The following is a 19052-nucleotide window of genomic DNA, read 5'->3' on the forward strand; positions in this document are numbered from 1 at the left end:
GATGAGCAGAGGAAAGAAATACTGGAGCAGAAGTCCCTGCTTATAGGACCTCCCACTCGACTGGAAGCAATTAGACATATAAAATAATTAAATTTAAAATGAAGAATACTGCACAATCATAAGAATGAGCACAGGGCTGGGATTATGGCTCAGTGGTAGATCGTTTGCCTAGCAGATGTGAGGCCCTAGGTTCAATCCTCAGCACCACATAAAAACAAACAAACAAATTAATTAATTAATTAAAGGTATTATGTCCACCTGGGAGTCCAGTAGTGGGGCATCTGGGGACACAAGGGGAGATTTGATGGAAGAGGCACCATTTCAGCCTTGGCATTTGGACTTGGGAAGATGGACAATGGAGTCAGTCTCTCTCTCTCTCTCTCTCTCTCTCTCTCTCTCTCTCTCTCTTTCTCTCTCTCTCTCTTTTAGTAATACTAGGGATTGAACCCAGGGCCGAATTACCACTGAGCTAAATCCCCAGCTCTTTTTATTTATTTATTTATTTTTGGTTCTGAGGAATGAACCCAGGAGTGCTTTACCACTGAACCACATCCCCAGCCCTTTAATTTTTTTTTTTTTTTTTTTTTTTTAAATTTTGAGACAGTTGCTCAGGCTTCACTAAGTTGCTGAGGCTGGCTTTGGACTTGCAATCCTCCCTGCTTCAGCCTCCCTACCTGCTGGGATTACAGATGCTGCCACCACATCCAGCCCCTTTTTATTTTTTATTTTGAGACAGGATCTCAATAAATTGGTAAGGCTGGCCTGGAACTTGTGAACTTTAAACAAAGTATAAAGTGGGGTTTGGTTGAAACATTTTAGTCTGCAGTGAATATTCATGTGCCTTCCCAATTTCAGAGGCTCTTTGGAGTTAAGTGGGGCCATGTGACTAGCTGTGGCTAATGGGCTATAAGCAGAGGGATTGTGTCATTGTCTGGCCAAGTGCTGTAAGGGCCATATGCACCCTCCAGCCCTGTCTTCTGCTGCCACAGTGATCTGAGAGTTAAGGAGATGTCATTAGCCTAGATCCCTGAGCCTGGCATGGAAGGAGGCTGCCCAGGAGAGGCGCCGTGGACCTTTGTGAAGTGCAAAATAAAGATTTGTGGATTAAGACACTGAGATTTGGGGTAATCACCATGACACAACCTACCCTATCTTAACACAAGGGGCACTTGTATTAGGTGCTTCTAGTAGATTATATGGTACATTAGATAATGCCAAGGTATCATTGCCAATTTTGGTTGGGCATGATGATGGCACTGTGGGTAAGTGAGAAAATATTCCATACTGGCGGATGTATAACTGAAGAACATAGGGGAGGAATGGCAGCCAGTCTGGATTTGCGTGTGTGTGTATGTGTGTATGTGTGTGTGTGTGTGTGTGTGTGTGTGTGTGTGTGTTTGGGAATACAACCCAGGGTCTTACACCCGTCAGGCAAGATCTGCACTGAGCTATACCCCCAGCCCACAGAGATAAATTTTTGTCTACTAATTGCCAGCCCTGGGCCAGGACTCCTAGGTATGCCATGTCATTTTATCCTCTCAGGAACACTGTGAGAAGGATCACCAACTTCCTTTCACAGATGCATTTAACTGAGCTCAGGGATTAGGCTATGTGCCTGACTCCTACTGAATCACAAAGCCAGCCTCAAAGGCCCAGGATCATGTGATTGCCCCAAGTTGATCCAATGGCTTCTTCATAATTATTCTTTTGAAGGCCTGCCTAGTGGCCCATTTTATTGATGTAGGATAATTTACTGTAATTTACTAACTGCTGTCCTGTTTCTGAATCTTTGGGTTCTTTCTAGTCCTTTGCTTTCATTGATAGCTCTGCAAGGCAACTTCAGATTCAGAGATTTTTGATTCTATTGAATTATTCCCTTACCCAGGTAGGCTATTTTGTGCGAACACACAATCATTAAAGCAGTTTATTCCTGGTGAGGTAGTTTTCGTGAAAGGGCTGATATGGTCAACAGGATTAGAAACTGCAGAAATATTCAGGGAGTGAGTGGTGAGGATAGGCCCGGGCAGGGCAGATAGGAGGGGCAGGAAGTGAGGGCCAGGCCAGTTTGGAAGTCAGTTCAAATTTCCCTAATGCTTTCCTGGCTCAAGCTGTTTGGGGTTTGAGGTAAAAGAGGGATTAGGCTAACTAATCCAGCATCCCTTCTTTGTCCTGATACCCAGCCCCATCCCTGGAGCCTCCCTCCATCTTTAAGAGAGGGTTGATACAGGACACCAACCCTCAGAATCTTCCCTAAGTGAAATGGGTGGAACAGAAGACTGAGGTCCACACACCCTTGGTCCTTCCCTAGTCCTCCCTTTCCCTAAGGCCAAGATTTCCCCACTGATTTGTGAATGCAAATGGCCTGTGGATCTGGTTAAAAGCAAGTTCTGGAGCAGGGCTTGAGATCCTGCATTTCTAGCAAACTCCCTAAGGGTGGTGATGCTTCTGGTCCTTGGTCCCACCGAGCAGCCATGCACTAAGGGTTCTGGCCCAGGTTCCTGCCTGGCCCACAGCCTGAGCTCCAGGTATGGTTTCAGAATTGAGATAAAAATTTAGAAGGAAGTGTAAGCCTTGGCAGGGGCAGGAACTTGTCTCCAAAATCAAGGCAGCATTTGTTTTGCTAAATCCAGCTCTGATGAGCTGGTTTCTCCCTCTGCAGACGGGAAGGACTTGCAAGAACAAGCCCAGCAAGAGGCTGAGGCCCAGAGAACCACTGGGGTGCCCAGGGCTGCAGAGTCTGCCTGTGGGAGGGGACTGGGGACACCCTGGGCCTGAGTCCTCTGCAGGCCTGTCTCAAAGACTGGCTGACCTGTACTTAGAGGTGGGGAATGGGGGGGGGGGTCTGGCAAGCTCTGGGGACAGGGCCAGCCCTGTGGGGAAAATGCAGCTGCTGTGTGTGGGAGGTGGGCACTTGGGACCGCTCTGCTGAGGGCCGAATCAGCACTCCGACCTTTTGCCCAGGCCAGCCTTGGGAGGGGTCAGCTGGGGAGAGGCAGCAAGTAAATATAGATCCAGGGAAGGAAGCCAGGCAGCCCAGCCCTGCACTGACCTCTTGCTGAAGGCTGGGGAGGGCAAAGAGGGAGCAGATTCCAGCCCCCTAAGCAGCCCCCTAGAATTGTAGGAAGCAGTTGGAGCTGGGAGCAGAGCCTGTAAAAGGGCCAGGTGAGGCCAAGGGAAAGCTGCTCAAGAAATGCTCTTCTGGGGCTGGGGATGTGCTCAGGGGGAGAGTGCTTGCCTAGCCCGCAAGAGGCCCTGGATTGGACCCCTAGCACTGAAAGTGAGGGTGGAGGGGGGAGAGAGAGAGAGAGAGAGAGAGAGAGAGAGAGAGAGAGAGAGAGAGACCTGACCTTGTGAGGCCTAGAGCAAGCCACATTCCCTCTCAGGGCCTTTCGTGATTTCTCAAAAGTGCTGTCCAATTTGTTGAATGGAAAAACAAACAAACACAAAAACAACTGGTCAAAAGGGATTTGGGGGCTGGGGTTGTGGCTTCATGGCAGAGTGCTCGTCTAGCACATGTGAGGCACTGGGTTCGATCCTCAGCAGCACATAATAAATAAATAAATAAATAAAATAAAGGTATTGTGTTATGTCTATCTCAACTAAAAAAAAATTAAAAAGGGGGCGCGATGCTGGGGTTGTGGCTCAGTGGTAGAGTGGTCGCTTAGCACATGTGAGGCCCTGGGTTCAATCCTTGGCACCACATAAAAATAAAATAAAGATATTGTGTCCATCTAAAACTTAAAAAAAAAAAAAAAAAAGGACTTGGGGCTGGGCGTGGTATCACATGCCTGTAATTCCAGCAGCTCAGAAGGCTGAGGCAGGAAGATGGCAAGTTCAAAGCCAGCCTCAGCAAAAGCGAGGCACTTAGCAACTCAGAGCTGGGGATGTGGCTCAAAAAGGGACATGGGGATCAACAAGGGGCAAAGGGTAAGAAGCTCATCTCCCCTTAACTCTCCCACTCACTCTCAGGGTGCAGGCGCTCCTCAGGCTCAGGCTACCCCCAGCCTGGCTCTCCTTGCCCCACACCGTGCCTGCCATGTCTGCCTGGCCCAGTGAGATGCCCCGGGCTCTTGTTTCTGGGAAGGGAATTCAGGCAAAGCAGCTGCTCCAACACAGACGCATTTATTGGCAAAACCTATTCCCAAGCCTGGTGGAGGGAAGGGCACTAGCTCCTTGGTGATGTTCAAGGGGCAGGGGGAGGGAAGAGGTGGGACATTTCAATCAGAGTAACCATCCCAGCAGCTCCCACAGAGGCCGGGCTCTCCACTGCTAAGCAGGGCTTTACTTCTACTGTCTAATCCTTTAACATCCCTACAGGTAGGCACCAAGAATGTCCCCTTTATACAGATGAGAAAACTAAGGCATGGTGCCATGAGGTGGTGAGTGGCGGGTGGTGGCTATCAGGGCCACCCGAGAGCCTTCTGTTGGGAGCCTTCAGCAGCCTCTCTGCCAGCAGATTCTCCGTGTCTCCATTTCTCATCACTTGTTCTTTCAACTCTTTTTTATATTTTTGTTTTGTTAAAAAAAAAATAGATTTTGCCCATATTCTAGAAAAGACACTGTCTCCTACCCCATAGGATCAAATCTGGGTTCTCCCCAAGACTTGGTTTGGATGAGGTTAGACAGAGTGGGTCTCTAAAGGGGGACAGAGGTGTGTGTATGAAGCCAAAATACAATGAAAGCTCTGAGAAAATATACAGTTAATAAGTTACAAACCTCCCTCCCCTCCCTGACTCTACCATACCCTCCCTACCTCCCTCTACCCCCTATCCAAATCTAGAATAGACTATTATGGTTCCACAACCCCCAACCCAGGGCAGGGTCTTGTCTCAGTCTCCCCTGTGTCCACCGGGCCCAGGCCCTCAGTTAATGTGTGTGGAGTGAATGAAGAAGCACTTGGTGGGAAGGAGCAAGTACCTAGGAGACCCCAGTCCAGGCCTTCCCTGGAGCTCATCTGTACCCTCACCAGGACACCTCTCTGATCCTTGAGAAGAGGGTCTCAGGTAGGGCTGGGACAGGAAGGGGAGGGATAAGTCAGCCTATAACATGAGTATTATTATGAATGTACCCACTTTACAGAAGAGGAAGCAGAGGCTAGAGAGGTCAAGGGACCTGCCCAAAGTCACAAAGCCAGCCAGCAAAAACCTGAACCACCCCCAACATCCCATCTTTGTTACTACCCACATCTGTGCTTTGAAGAGGCAGGGCTCAGACCTAAATCTTCTAGCATGTGAGGATCCCCATGTGGCCATGTGGCAGCAAGAGGGACTATTGGCTGGATCCCCTGATGTGGGCCTCCTGGCCATCTCCAGGCAGAAAAACCAGTGTAGTTTTGTGGACGGTTTCCTAGGTACCTCCTCCCTCCCCACCCACAGGCTTGCTCCATGAGATGCCTCTGGACTTGTGCTTTCCCTGAGAGGGTGGAGAAGTGGAATGGTTGCGGGGGTCTGGGCCTGGACCTGCCTGTCACACAGGCATGGGCACCTCATCGTATTCATCTCGACCTTCCTCTTCATCAAAGGTCGCCTTGGCGTCATTGGCATCCAGCTGAAGTGGGGAGGAAGGAGAGAGGGTGAGAAGCCCCAGGCCTGATCAGGCACTTAAAGGCCCCTCTGCATTTACCAAAGGGTCTGGTTGTCCTTGAAGATTGGACAACTTGTGTGTCCCCCCACCCCCACATCTCTAGGGTTGTCTGAATGAGTGGTTCCCAAAGGACAAGGAGCCCTGGGATCAGGTACCCCAGCTGGGAGGGACCTGGAGAGGGTGAACAGAAGACCTTTTTACCACGGCAACCCCACAGTGACCTGAATCACATCATGGAGGAAGTCTATTCATGAAACTCTGTCCCAAATGATTTGGAAGGCTTGAGGACTAATGGCTCAGGGGCCGAGGCAGTTCATGTAGCACACAGCCCATGTTCCTTTTAACATTTCCACCAGCCCTCTCCTCTCCTTATTTCGCCCTTCACAGCAGAGGCACAGAGAAATGAGGCCACTTGCTCCAGATCATATTAGGACACAGCAGGCCAGGATTCAGACATTGTCCCCAGGCCCACACCTTAAACATCATGCTTTCCTGCCTCCCCTAGCTTCAAGATCCACCCTTCATATTCTTCCAGGCCTTTTGCTGTCCCCTACCTGTCCCCAGTCTGGAGTCCTGCCCCCAGCCTCTGGCCTCCCAGGATGCACTTGTCTGTGCCCTCCCTCCAGCCCAAGGCCCAGACCGCCACTCACACACTGGAGCTCCAGCTTGCTGAAGATGCAGGGCAGCAGGAAGTGCCGCAGGGGCACAGTGAGGATGAGGATGAAGGGCAGGGCCAGTGATGCAGGGGAGGACTTCACCGCCCACAGCCCTGCCAGGCAGAAGATCTGGATGCAGGTGAACATGTGCATACGCCAGGTCCTCACCTGCAGGGAGGCTGGGGTCAGTGCCTGCCCTGCTCCAGCAACCCCACCCCACCCAGGCTGCGCAGCCATCAAGGCCCTGTACCCGCTTGACGAAGGGCACGTCCGGGTGGTACTTGGGAGGCTTGCATAGAAGCAAGATGCGGTCAAAGAGCTGGATGCCGCTGAGGGACGTGACCCCCATGTATAGGAAGATGCCAAACAGCACGGCCAGGGGGATGCGGGACAGGATGGGCTCCATGAGGATGGACAAGCCTGTGGGGAGGACCACACACTCTCAGCCATAGGTCACCCAGAGGACCAGCACCCCTATTTGGGGTAATATGTGGGCCTTTTCTGTAGGTCTTCTTAATAGGTATTATTCCCATTTTTCAAATGAAGAAACAAGTTCAGAGAGGTTAACAACCCACCTAAGGCCACACAACTAGCAAGGAATCAAACTCCTCCTTGCCTGCCTTAAGTCCACACTTTTTTGGGGGGCGGTACTGGGGATTGAATTCAGGGGCACTTGACCACTAAGCCACATCCCTAGCCCTGTTTTGTATTTTTTTAGAGACAGGAGCTCACTGAGTTGCTTAGTGCCTCACTTTTGCTGAGGCTGGCTTTGGACTCGCAATCTTCCTGCCTCAGCCCCGCAAGCAGCGGGGGTGTGCGCCATGTCACTCGGCTAGCCCACACTCTTAACCTAGTGGGAGTTACTGAGTTCAGAGAAACCCATTCTCCTCACCCCACCCCAGAATATCTCCCCCACTCTCCACCTATCCAAATCCTAACCCTCTTCCAACTTTGCTTCCTTTAAGAAACTTCCTGGGGCTGGAGCTGGAGCTCAGTGGTGAGTGTGTGTCTAGTATCAAAAAGAGAGAGAGAGAGAGAGAGAGAGAGAGAAGAAGAAGAAGAAGAAGAAGAAGAAGGAGGAGGAGGAGGAGGAGGAGGAGGAGGAGGAGGAGGAGGAAAGAAAGAACCTTCCCTATCCTCTCCAGTGACTATGGCATTATTGCCCACATTAAGCCCAGACGAACTAGTCTTCTCTGAACTCAGATGGGGCCCAGTGACCCTCTGTCTTCTGCCCTTTGTCCCTGGAACATCACCCCTTGTGCTAGTCATAAAACAGCTGAACTGGAAGAGAGCTCAGCGGCATCTAATGAATTCCCTAACTGTACAGATGGGGAAACTGAGGCTCAGAGACCAGGAGGAGTACTGAGTCAGCAGCAGGGCAGGGCAGGGCAGGAACACACAGCTCACTAAGCTTCTGTAGGGCCAGCCCAGGGAGTGGTCTATAGAAGCCTCAGGGCGTAGCCCCTTCCTCCCCTGCTCAGATGCCCAGCCCAGTGTGTCAGCACTGCAGGAATTTCCTCTAGGTTTCCCTCCTGAGTCGATGATTCTGGGAGAGGTGGTCAGTGCCTGTGTGGGGACCTGGCTTCAGGGTGAACAGAGCTAGAGGAAACCTCGGATCCTTAGGGCAGGGACTGGGAGTAGGGTGGGCGGGGCAGGATGATGGAGGGCGGGACCAGCCCTCACTCACCCACAAGCACAGACACCAGGAGCCCGCTGATCCTCTGCTCCTTGACCTCCTGGATCTGGGCTGCAGCCCCTGGCGCGCTGGCCTTGCCCATGACGGTAAGGGCGTTGGCATGGGTGACTGAACGCACCGTGGTGGCACTGAGCCAGGGCATCCCAAAAAGGGCGGCCACTCCACCCATGCCCACAACTAGCAGCAGATCCAGGTGAAAGCCGGAGCCCTTTATCATCTTGCGCTCGGGTTTGCTGACAATCAACCTGGGGGAGCGGGAGGTCTGGTCAGCCCCTATCTCCTTTGCCCCCTCCTTCCTTCCCTACGGTGGGGTCTCTCTGCACCCCAGTTTTGCCTCCTGTCCCTGTCTCTCTTTGAGTTCTTCGCTCCCTCCCTCTGGTTCATCTTGAGAATCTAGATTCTGGGAGTAGAAATGTCTTCAGAACACCCAAAGGTAGATTTGCTAAAGCTTAAAAAGCTGTGATTTCAGGGGGCTTTGCCTGTTTGGGCCTTTCTGAGAGTCAGCACCAATTTCATAGTTCTCATTTTTGCATTGGCATAAAAAGGGGCCTGAAAATTATGTAACTTCAGGAGCCACAAAACCACAGTCCAATACTCTTACTAGTGGGGTCACCTGCATGCTCAAAGCCTGCCCCTTTCCCTGCCTCGGACCCTCCCGGGCTCAGCTGCCATCCAGGCTCTTACGTGGTGATCTGAGACTCAAGGAATATGAGGATGAAGACCAGCAGGGCAGGCAGGGCAGAGGCGAACATCATCCAGATGGGGAACTCGGAGTATAAGCCCAACGGGTGGATGACCCAGCCTCGGGCTGAGGAGTTGGACACTTTGAGGCCATCAGGCACTGAGAGTTTCTGTGGGAGGAGGAAGCTGGTGAGAATACCAGGGGCGGGGGGATGGGGAGAGAAGGGGATAGCTGGAGTCAAGGTCCTGGGGGTCAGGGAGTTGAGTGGGGTGCTTGGGAATGTACTTATCTTGAGCACTTACTCTGTACCCAGTCACTGCACTAAGTTGTTCCCAATTTTATGGATGAGGAAACAGGATCCAAGGGGTTATGTAGCTTGCCCCATATCACAGAGCTATTGAGCAGCAAGAGCTGAGTTTTATATCCAGGTCTGCCTGGCTCAAAGTAGACACTTTTCTACTGCCTGAACTAAGGAGTAAAGAGGGTGATCTGTTGGGCTAAGGGGTCCTTTGGACAGTAGGAAGAGAATGGGGTTCCCAGGGGAGGCAGGGAAGAGTAGAGGTAGCTCTAATTGGGGAGAGCTGATCTGGGGAGGGGGCATACATGAGGAAGGAAATGAGAAGGGGGCTGTCAGAGGGGAGGAATAGGAGGAGGGGTCACCTGGGTGTAGGTTATGCCGGTGAAGTAATCCACCAGGACCATGAGGAGGATGGAGATGGGAACCCCAAAGTCCCCGATGATCCGACGCAGCTAGAGACAGATGAAGGGACCAGTGATCAGCATCCAGTTGCTCCCCACTTCCTGCCTCTCACCTGTCTTCCCTCTTTGCCACATTTATTCAGGGAATCCTAAGGGATCTATCAATATCTAATGGCCTTTCCTCACTTCAACTATATCTTCATCTGGTTCAGCCCCACCCCCATGGTCACCCCCCCCCCCACTCCACCAAGAACTTTCCCTGGTTCCTTGCTGGGTCGCGCAGAGGGACCATGGGCTTGCCTGCAGAGTGAAACCCTGGCATGGGGGCCAGGGAGGCCTGGAATTGGGGATGGGTAAGAAGGGGAGTTAAGGATAGGGGCTGGGGGTAGCATGGGGACTTTGGCTTGGGACAAGGTAGTGTAACAAGGACAGGGAGGGAGGGTGTGCTGACCTTGCCAGGGAAGTAGGAGCTGTTCTTGAACTTTCGCAGAGTCATGGCAAGGAAGAAGGTGCCAGCCATGAGCACAAGGGAGAAGAGGGCTGTGTTGGGCAGGGCCACCTGAGGTTTGGACTCTACTATTATAGGCGGTCCATACTGGTCCTTCAGCGGGTGGTCCTGGAAAATCTACAACAGAAAACCAAGACATCCTGCTCCCTCCCAGCCTTGGCTTGGGACAAAAAATAGCAGCCAAATCTACCAGCCCTATCATCCATCTATCCATCATCTATCCATCCATCCATCATCCATGTATCTATCCATCCATCCATCCATCCATCCGTGCACCATCTATCCACCTTCGTCTTCAATTGATGTATTAATAGAGAGGATTCTACATCTTGGTTTTCAGGGAGGGATGAACACCAGGTTAGGCTTGGGCAGATGTGGGCCATGGAGACAATTAGTGTATGTGTGTGCAGATAAGCTTTCCCAGGTCTTGGAGGACACAAGAAGCCTGGAGGGTAAGAACAAGTAATCCGGGCACAGTGGCGCACACCTGTAATCCCAGCAGCTCAGGAGGCTGAATCAGGATCATGAGTTCAAAGCCAAGCTCAGCAATTTAGTGAGGCAAAAAACAACTCAGTGAGACCCTGTCTCTAAATAAAATACAAAAAATAGGGCTGGGGATATGGTTCAGTGGTCAAGTGCCCTTGGGTTCAATCCCTGGTACCTCTAAAAAAATTTTTTTTAAAGGGGGCTGGGATAAGCTCAAGGGTACAGCACATGCCTAGCATGTATGAAGCCCTGGATTCAATTCCCAGCACTGTGATAAATTAATTAATAAAATAGGCTGAAAAGACCTGGAAAATAGAAAGATCCACCAACCAGTAGAATCAAGGGGAGACATATAGCAGAGTGAAACCCTCCATATAATGTGCAGATGCAGAAGCAGGTGTGGTGACAGAGGCAAGGTAAGGAGCACAGTGTGCCCCTGGGTTCTTGAGTGCTAGTGTGTATGTGTGGGGCAGGTGGGTCAGGGCCTCACTGTGCACGCACATGCTGTTTCCCACGCAGCCTCGCTCACACACTGGCCCACTAGTCACATTGTGTGTGGTCATGAACATGGACATGGGTCCATAGAGGCGCCTTTTCACATGCAGCCACTCTGCAGAGTTAGCAAGAACACCGAGTCCCAGGCAGCAGGTATGTGGTCACCATCAGCGGATGAATGTATGATCTCACACTCATGCACTGTCACACGGTTATGCACACAGGTGGAACACGGCCACACAACACTGTACAGAGGACACACACAGTCACGTCTCATAGACCGTCTTGAGTGGTGTTAATAACCGCACAGACCCACACCTTGATCAGCTTGGAGAAGGTCTCGTAGATGAAGATGAGAGAGATGAGGAAGGAGAAGATCTCCTGAGTATAGCGGGTGATGAAGCGCACCAGGAAGCTGCCCTCGAAGGCCACCACCAGCACCACCATCAGGATAAGCCAGAAGCCGATCCAGGCACGGCCCACGATGTACTCCATGTTATTGTTCTCGCAGAACTGCAGGGCGGTCAGAGGACACCGAGTCAAACCAACAAGGCTCAGGCACAGGTGCCTCAGGCAGGTGGGGCCAGGGTCAGGGTCAGAGAGCTACCGAGAAGAAGGCTTCCTCAAACACCAGCAGGGGTCCTGAGAAGCCAACCACCAGCAGCGGCTGAGCCCCCAGGAGGGCAAAGATAATGCCCTGAGCCGCAGTAGAGATGAGCAGTTCCGACACCCCCATCTGGTTCCGGGTCTTTTCTCCTGTGGGGAAAGGTCAAAGTAGGGTCAAGGTCAAGAGGTTTTTCCAGGGACCACAAGAGCAGGTCATAGCCAGGCTGATGCAGGGTCCAAAGGGTCAGCTCAGATCACAAGTCAGGGCTGAGGCAGAGGCAAGAGGGTCAGAGAGGAGTTAGGAGGACAGTAATTGGTACTGACCCAGGAGGCCACCAAAGGTGATGGCAGGTGACAGGGCAGCAAAGTAGATGAAGATGACAGCAGCCAGGACCTGGGGGCTGAGTGCATCTGTGATATCACTCAGGTAGAGGGGGTAGCGGCGCCGGATGTCCCGCACCAGGCCCCCAAAGAGCCGACCTGTGCGCTGCAGAGGGTCATCTGGGCCACCAGGGACCCCTGGGCCCCCATTCAAGCCTGTGGTAGAAGATAGAAACACGATTAGAGGGGAGTCAGTGGGAATGGGGTGGCCACAGAGGCTGGGAAGCAGGGGCAAGAAGTGAGAGAGGGTGTCTTATGGGAAGGGGGCAGGCTGTGCCAGGATGTTTGAGGGCCGTGGAGGCTCAAGAAGCTTTGGCCTGGGCAGGACACTACCTAGGTCCTTGTAGAAGTTGGGGTCTGGCTTGGCAGTGCTGGACAGGTAGCGTCTCCGAAGCAGCTCCCTCTGCACAGGCACCAGGCTGAGCAAGGCCTGCTCAGAGGGAGCATCCGTGGGAGGCAGCACCAGGCTGCAGTCCAGGAAGCCCTCCAGGGAGTGCACCAGCTCCCTCCGGCTCTGGGCGAGGTAGGCATCTGTGCGGAACACCTGGGGGCAGGAGAGAGGATCAGGGTGGCCCAGACCTGCTGAGCAAAAAGATCTAGGAGTCGGCCTCCAGCAACCAGAATCCTCTCATCTAGCTCCATTGCTAGGATCTGCTCTTCCTGCCCCTCCACCCCTATCACCCAGTAAGGAAGGGCCCTGGGGATACAGAGACCCTGGGTAGGAAAAGGGGAAACATCTAAGGCAAACCTGGGGGGGGGGGGATAGACAGCAGACCTGGCCAGCATAAGCCAGAATGACCAGGTAGAGCTGGGTCAGAGTGGGTCAGACTAGACTAGACCAAACCAGGCCAGGCCAGATCAGAAACAGTCCAGACTAAGCACACGTTAGGGCCTGTCTTAGCAGTGCTGGACAGGACTCCCCTGGCCAGCTGGAATAGAAGTGGCTGAATGAGACCCAATGAGCCAAATAGAACCTAACAGAAGTCAGCTGGGCCAGTCCAGCAAGAGAACAAACGTCCAGCCTTGGGTATCACCCGCTCCCTGGCTCCCCCAGCCCTCATAGGCCCCTCCTCACCCTTTCTGACATGAGGGTGGCAGCAGCCCGGCCAAGCTGAATATAGTCGGTGTAATAGGGCTTGGGGCCCAGCAACACAAAGAGGAAGCGCACAGGCACAGAGGGGTCGATGGCGTCCAGCTCCACGGCCTCTTGCAGCCGGACAAAGCCCAGCACTGGCTGCTTCAGGAAGTCGGCGCGGCCTGTGGGGGGACCAGGTGGTCAGACCAGGTTGAGGGGCACAAGGTGCATGTACCCAGGACAGGAGGCTGTTAGGTCTAGGCTCAGGGAAAGGCAGGCTGGGCCAGGACAGGAGACAGCAGCTGTGGGTGTTGAGGGCTGAGAAGCAGATACCAGCTCTTACCCACTAGCACCAGGGTAGCCTCGGAACCCGGGGGGATCTTTTCCAGAATTCCAGATGGTGAGGAACCTTCTGTGCTCCGCTCTCCCTGTAGGAAGGAGGGTGGTGAGGGGAGTCCTTAGGCTGCTCTGGACCCAGGAGACCTGCTCCCCACTCTCACTTCCTACCACAGCCCAGCTCCAAGGAACTTTCCAGCTCTCCTAAGCACCCCTGGTGCAAGCTCACCTGCTCACAGAAGAGCTGTGTCTCTAGCGAGGGCTGTTGGGACAGCAGAGGCTGAGAAGGCTCCCCAGAGCGTAACAGGACTGCGGGCTTCACCCCTCCCAGGTCCTCCAGGTCTCGGGCATGGCTGTAGGACATACAGGGGGCGTGGGCTCCATAAGTTGTTCAGGTTGGGCTATCAACACACTAGAGACTAGGGGTGGTAGGGAGCAAAGGTAGACATCAAGTAGAACTCTCCAGCAAGCAGAGCTGAGAGACCCTGGGGTGGGAGAAGCTCCAGGAGGCTGGAGAGCCCCCTCTCACAGAACACTGTGAATGTAAGTGGGTGGCCTCTGCTTGGAATGTCAGGACAAAAGAAAGGACAGCAAAGAACCTCAAGGGTCTAACTCTGAGCGGGGCGGCAGGGTCACCCCTCGTGAGGTGCTAGAGGTGGGAGTTGTGATGGAGGAAAAGTGGGGCCCTGGCTGGTGGGGGAGGGGCCACTTGGAGCAGGGCACATGGGGCCACTGGGCGAGGAGTCCAGGCCCTGGAAGGTAGGGGCACCTGTGTTTGAGCAGCAGGGTCCGGAGCAGTTCCTCTCTGTCCTCAGGCCGGATCTGCTCCTCGTAGATAAAGCTATCCAGCAGCTGGTTGGCCACTCCAGCCAGGGAGGTCTCCTTCAGGTCCAGGAGGACAGTACCTGCAGGCAGTGGGGGGTGAGCAGGCAGCTGGACTGCGGCCTCCCCAACAAGCCTCCCATGCAAGGGTCACGGGGGCCCAGTAGGGCTCACTTTTGGCAAAGATTTTCTGCAGTTCCAGGAGGCTCCAGAAGGTATGGTAAGATAGGTGCCGGTGGCCCCAGACCCCATTCTGCCCCAGGTTTTCCTCCAGTAGCATCCAGCGCGCTGCCTCCATCCATTGTAGCTCCTGGTTCTTCTCATCCATCACTAGTTCGTGAAGCTCCACGTACACCTGCGGCCCATGGGCCTGAGTTAGTCCATCAGGCCACGGGCAGGATCAACGGGAGCATGAGACCCCAAGGCCCAGTGGGTACCCAGAAGCTCTGGGAAGATTCTGGTGCGAGGCCCAGGGCCCCAGAGGGTTCAGGGCCAGACCCTGAGCTCAGAGTACGGGGACAGCAAAGGGCCCTATAGGTCTGGTCCACGCTGCCGGCTCTCGTCCCACGTTTCTCCCTAGGCCCTTACTCCAGCTTAGAAGGGGCTTGGAGAACCTCTGGATCCTTGGAGAACCTCTAGGGGTACTAGAGTGGCCTCTTGGGGGAGAAAGAGAAAATTAGGGCCTGCGGGCTGAGGATGAAGGGATCTGGGGGAGCCAGTGGCGTGGTTTCCTGACTCCAAGGCCTGCATGAATATGACTCCGTATGTCCTGGAGGCCAGGTGGCCACTTTCAGGGCCATAGCAGAGGGCAGGCCCAAGTTCCTAACCAGCGGGACAGCCTGGCAGCCAGCAGGGATTCGGGCCTGAGCGGAGGAGAACATGTATTTAATTCTTTGTGTCCCCACCAACCCAGCCAGGACCCAAGGGCCCCAGGCCTCACCCCTCAGCCGCCAGGTCTCTGTCCAGGGAGCTTCAGGAAAGGAACCCTGATCTCCCTCTTTGTGGGGGTATCCCCTTCCCTTCCACCATTTTCCAGAACTCCACTCCTCTGCTTGTTTGTGGGGTCTCCCCAGCCTGAGCTGCCTCTGTCCCCCATAGCGGGTCCCAAAGGCAGTCTGGGAAAAAACTGGGGAGGCTGCATCCTCACCTCGTGGGTGCCCGGGCCTGTGGGGACGTGGGTGTAGTCTGTGGCTGTTGGCAGAGGCTCCTCCGGGAGAGCTGAAAACCGGAACCCAGAGGCTGGTGAGCCCTGCCTGGCCGTCTCCCTCCCTCACCCCTCCAGGCCCTGCCGTACCACCCGCTGTGAGCCGGGGAGACCCAGGCCCACTTCACTGCCCGTGGGCAGGATCCTAGTGTCTCCACTCCACGCTTGCCACTCAATGGGATGTGGCTCCCCATGCCTGGTTGGGGCCCAGCCTGGCTCTGTCACTCCCCGCCTGAGTCTTGTTGAGGATCCCTAGGGCAGGATAGTCCTGAGTCCCAAAGTGCAGGACAGACCCAAGGGCTCCTCCCTCCCCTCCCACCTCTGGGGGGACTAGACTCCTTTTCCTCTTCCCATATGTCTCAACCCGCCAGCTGGGTAGACTCCCAAAGCACACCAAGTTGGGGTGAGCCCCTTATATCCCTCCCTTCCACCCCACCCTGCCCTTGTTCCCCAGAGGGGCCTCTTAACTTCAATACCAATTGCCCGCACTTAAGTCCTGTTGACAGTAAACAGGTCCCCGCCTGGGGCTCCCCACCAAAGACCTTGGACAGACCAAGGAAGGTGGTGTGGGCTCCTAGGGTCTCTCTGCTCAGGGGATCCCCACTGCACCCTCCATTTCTCAGGTCCTCCAACCCCCAAGACAGAACGATGTTCCCCAAAAGGGCCCAACACCAGGCCTAAAGCTGGCATTGGATAGGTCTGGGTGGCCGGGGGGTTCGTGCCCTTGTCCCAGATAGGCCTGGCTGCTCTCTGACATGTGAAAGGGCACTGCAACGGGTGACTGGCCCTGCCCCCCGCCCGCCCCCAGTCACCTCCTATGATCATTTCAAACAAAGTGCTGTTTATCCTTCAATCAACCAGGATTGTGGGGAGAGCCAGCCGGGGCTGGGGAGGTGGGGTGGGGCTGTGGAGAAGAGGGGAGGACGTGTTCCTCCGCTGTCCCTGCTGGGGCTCAGCCTTCATCCTGGAAGAGGGCAGGAGAAGGACTCACCTTCTGGCTCCTCCACCTGCTGCACGGGGATGCCTGGGTCCTCATATTCCTCCTGCTCCAGTATCTCCTCCAGCACTTCTTCATAGTCCTCCTGTGGGGAGCGGCTCTCAAGACTGGGCTGCCACCAGGGCCCCTCAAAACCCCCTGAAGGCAAAGGCCAGGGCTGGCCTCCCAGGGCCCCAGACAGGAGCCCTGCAGATGCCAGGAGAGACCTACCTGCGAGTCCCCCATGGTGCTGTCCTGAGTGTCCACTTGTCAACGTGATCTGAGCCCCCAGCATAACCCGCACTGCGGGTCCCTGCAGGGGAAGGGCACAGGCTGAGTGAGGCCCAGGGCATCCTGAAGTCACCCCATTTTTCTCAGGAAGCTGCATAGCAGGGCTAGGAGATTGCAGGTGGTGGGAGACAGTGGGATCCCAGGAAGGAAGCAGAGGTGGGGCGTTGGGAGGAGCTGGGTCCAGGGCAGGCAGGGCTGGGGACCGGCAGCACAGGGAAGAAGAGCCTGCCTGGCCTCAATCTCAGCATGTTGTGAAGAAGGGGTAAGAGTTCAAGCCCAGCTCCAGCCTCCTGCGTTAGCCCTCACCTGGCTTCTCTTCCTGCCTGTCCCCAGCACTCCGCCAACGCCTGGGCACCACCTGACCCCTTTGCAGAGGGCTTGGCTCCCCTGAGGGTCTCCACGTCAACCCCTCTTCTCCCAGACATGGCTGCTTCCCACAGGACAGGAGGTGGCAGCGCCTTTGGAGAGGCCCACAGAGCCTGAAGGATGTGAACCTGCTTCTCTCCCCACCCTCATCCTAAGTTTGGGATTTAATTTGATTTATTTATTTATTTTGTGCAGGAGATTGAATCCAGGAGCACTTTGCCGCACCCCTAATCCTTTATATGTTTAATTTTGAGACAAGATCTCACTAAGTTGCTGAGGGTCTTGCAAAATTAATAAGGCTGGCCTCGAATTTGAGATCCTCCTGCCTCAGCTCCCAGAGCTGCTGCGATTACAGGTGTGCACTTGCTGCACCCAGCTTTACCTTAGATTAGGGTTTGTTTTGTTTTGTCTTTCAGTATTGGGAATCCATCCAGGGCCTCACATGTGCTAGTCAAGCAATTTACTGCTGAGCTACATCCACAGCCCTCTTATTGTTATTTATTTATTTTTTAAAAAATTTTGAGACAGGGTCTCACTGAGTCTCCCAGGGTGGCCTCAAACTTGTGATCCTCCTGCCTCAGATTCCCCGGGTAGCTAGGTTACAGGTATACTCTACCAAACCTGTCATTTCCCCACCCCATCTTGAACCCTCTCTCCTGCCCACTCTCCACCTAGCTTATTGGCCTCCCTCTGGTTTCTAGAACTTGTCAAGCCCTTTTCTGACCCAGGACCTTTGCACATCCAGTTTTCCATATTCTGAATGCACCTACTGCCAACACCTTCGCCCTTCTCACATCTCAGTTCAAATGCCACCTCTTCAGAGGCCCTCCCTGACCTCCCTCTAACATTCATTAACCCAGTCTGGCATTTTCCAGTTCTTTGATTCATTTGTATATACATTGCATGACAAAGGGAAGCCACATGAGTGCAAAGACCCTGGATGTCTCAAACCCATGAAGTCCCCCACTCCCAGCAGAGTGGTTGCCACATAGAAGGTGCTCAATAAATATTTGTCGAATGACTATGGTGATGGCTCCCCACTGCAGGCTTGGGGCTCAAGGTCTGAGGAGCCAAAATGACCAGGAACCATCCAGGGGGCTGCTGAGCCCTGGGCCTCAGTTTCTTCAGAGAGTCCCTGATGGAGAGGAAGTTATGTCCACGAGGAATGTGAGAACAGGTCCTCGGGGAGGGCAGGGGTCATCTATGATGGCTTAAAACTGGGTACAGAGGGGCCTCCTCTGCTGCCCTCACCCACTGCAACGCAGAACACTGGAGCCACAGGCGTTAGGGTCAGGTCCCCAAATGTGGCCACTCTGCTGAGTGCTGGGGACGGAGAAGAACGAGGCTACTCTCAGAAGCTTCCAGCCCTAGCTAGAAGGAAAACCAGGAACACAGGGCCACCTAGGTGATGTCCCAGAGATGGACCCAAGTTAGGAGGCCAACTGTGCCGGACGCCAGCCCTCTGGCTGTGTGACAGGAGGGAGAGCAGGACCCGGTGTGTGTGAGTGTGTGTGTGGTGGCAGGTGGGGTCGGGGTAGGTCTGGACGCACAGGTGGGGTTTGAAGGGCTGAGAGGTGGGAGGACAAGCCCAGGTGTGAGAGTGTCTGGGGCACAGGGACAGAGGCAGGGCTGCACAGGGGGCCTGGAGCAAGTCAGGCAGGGGGTTCCTTCCGAAAGATCTGCACAGGTACTGCATCTGCCCATCCTCAGCACCACAAAGAAAGAAAGAAAAAAAGGGGGAAAAGAAAAGAAAGAAAGGCAGAGACACCCCTCTGACAAAGGGGTGGTCCTGCAGTCCTGGGGAATAGAGAGAGGCATGGCTGAGGCCCTCCAACTGAGAGATGAGAGGCGTTCCTGCCTTGGGGTAACAACTGTCAGTCACAGGAGCATCCCAAGCCTGGCAGTGGGGCCACCCCGCTTAAGGATGTTCCTGGAGGGCTCTGTCACACAGCTCTGTCACACGTGCCCTGTCACGTGGCTGCCCTGTCTTCCCGCTTCTCTACCCCTCACTCTTCCTGGCCCATCTTTATTCTCTCTTTCTTCTCTGGTCTCACTCGCACAGTCTCCTCAGCCTCAGATCCTCAGTGACCTCAAGAGCGTCTGAGCCTTAGGTGCCAAAAGTCCCCCCGGTGGGCCTGGGACTGTGACCTTGGTTTCCCAGCCAAGGGATGGGATGGTCAGAGCCAGAGA

At 54.2% G+C, this 19052-nt stretch overlaps 1 protein-coding gene across 1 annotated transcript; it reads right to left on the minus strand.

The window, feature by feature from the left end:
- Positions 1–5466: 5466 nt before the first annotated feature.
- Positions 5467–16308, minus strand: Slc4a1 (solute carrier family 4 member 1 (Diego blood group)). Its single transcript, XM_026412417.1, has 18 exons — positions 16221–16308; positions 15173–15243; positions 14200–14380; positions 13973–14108; positions 13433–13556; positions 13211–13295; positions 12868–13049; positions 12126–12336; positions 11736–11930; positions 11413–11561; positions 11124–11318; positions 9768–9941; positions 9278–9367; positions 8620–8786; positions 7927–8180; positions 6490–6659; positions 6234–6407; positions 5467–5547 (listed from the first exon to the last, which is right to left on the minus strand). The coding sequence occupies exons 3-18, from the start codon at positions 14351–14353 to the stop codon at positions 5467–5469; spliced, it is 2541 nt and encodes an 846-aa protein (XP_026268202.1). The 5' UTR covers positions 14354–14380; positions 15173–15243; positions 16221–16308.
- Positions 16309–19052: the final 2744 nt, after the last annotated feature.

Source organism: Urocitellus parryii, chromosome 7 (genome assembly GCF_045843805.1).
Source record: "Urocitellus parryii isolate mUroPar1 chromosome 7, mUroPar1.hap1, whole genome shotgun sequence".
In the NCBI taxonomy this organism is placed as follows: domain Eukaryota; kingdom Metazoa; phylum Chordata; class Mammalia; order Rodentia; family Sciuridae; genus Urocitellus; species Urocitellus parryii.

Bases quoted from the DNA above. Each gene is read 5' to 3' on its own strand.
- Slc4a1 (XM_026412417.1), bottom strand. From the start codon at position 14,353: ATGGATGAGAAGAACCAGGAGCTACAATGGATGGAGGCAGCGCGCTGG. The intron at 14,109-14,199 runs GTGAGCCCTACT...CACTGCCTGCAG, and splicing joins GCAGAAAATCTTTGCCAAAA to GTACTGTCCTCCTGGACCTG. The intron at 6,408-6,489 runs GTACAGGGCCTT...GCCTCCCTGCAG, and splicing joins ACGTGCCCTTCGTCAAGCGG to GTGAGGACCTGGCGTATGCA.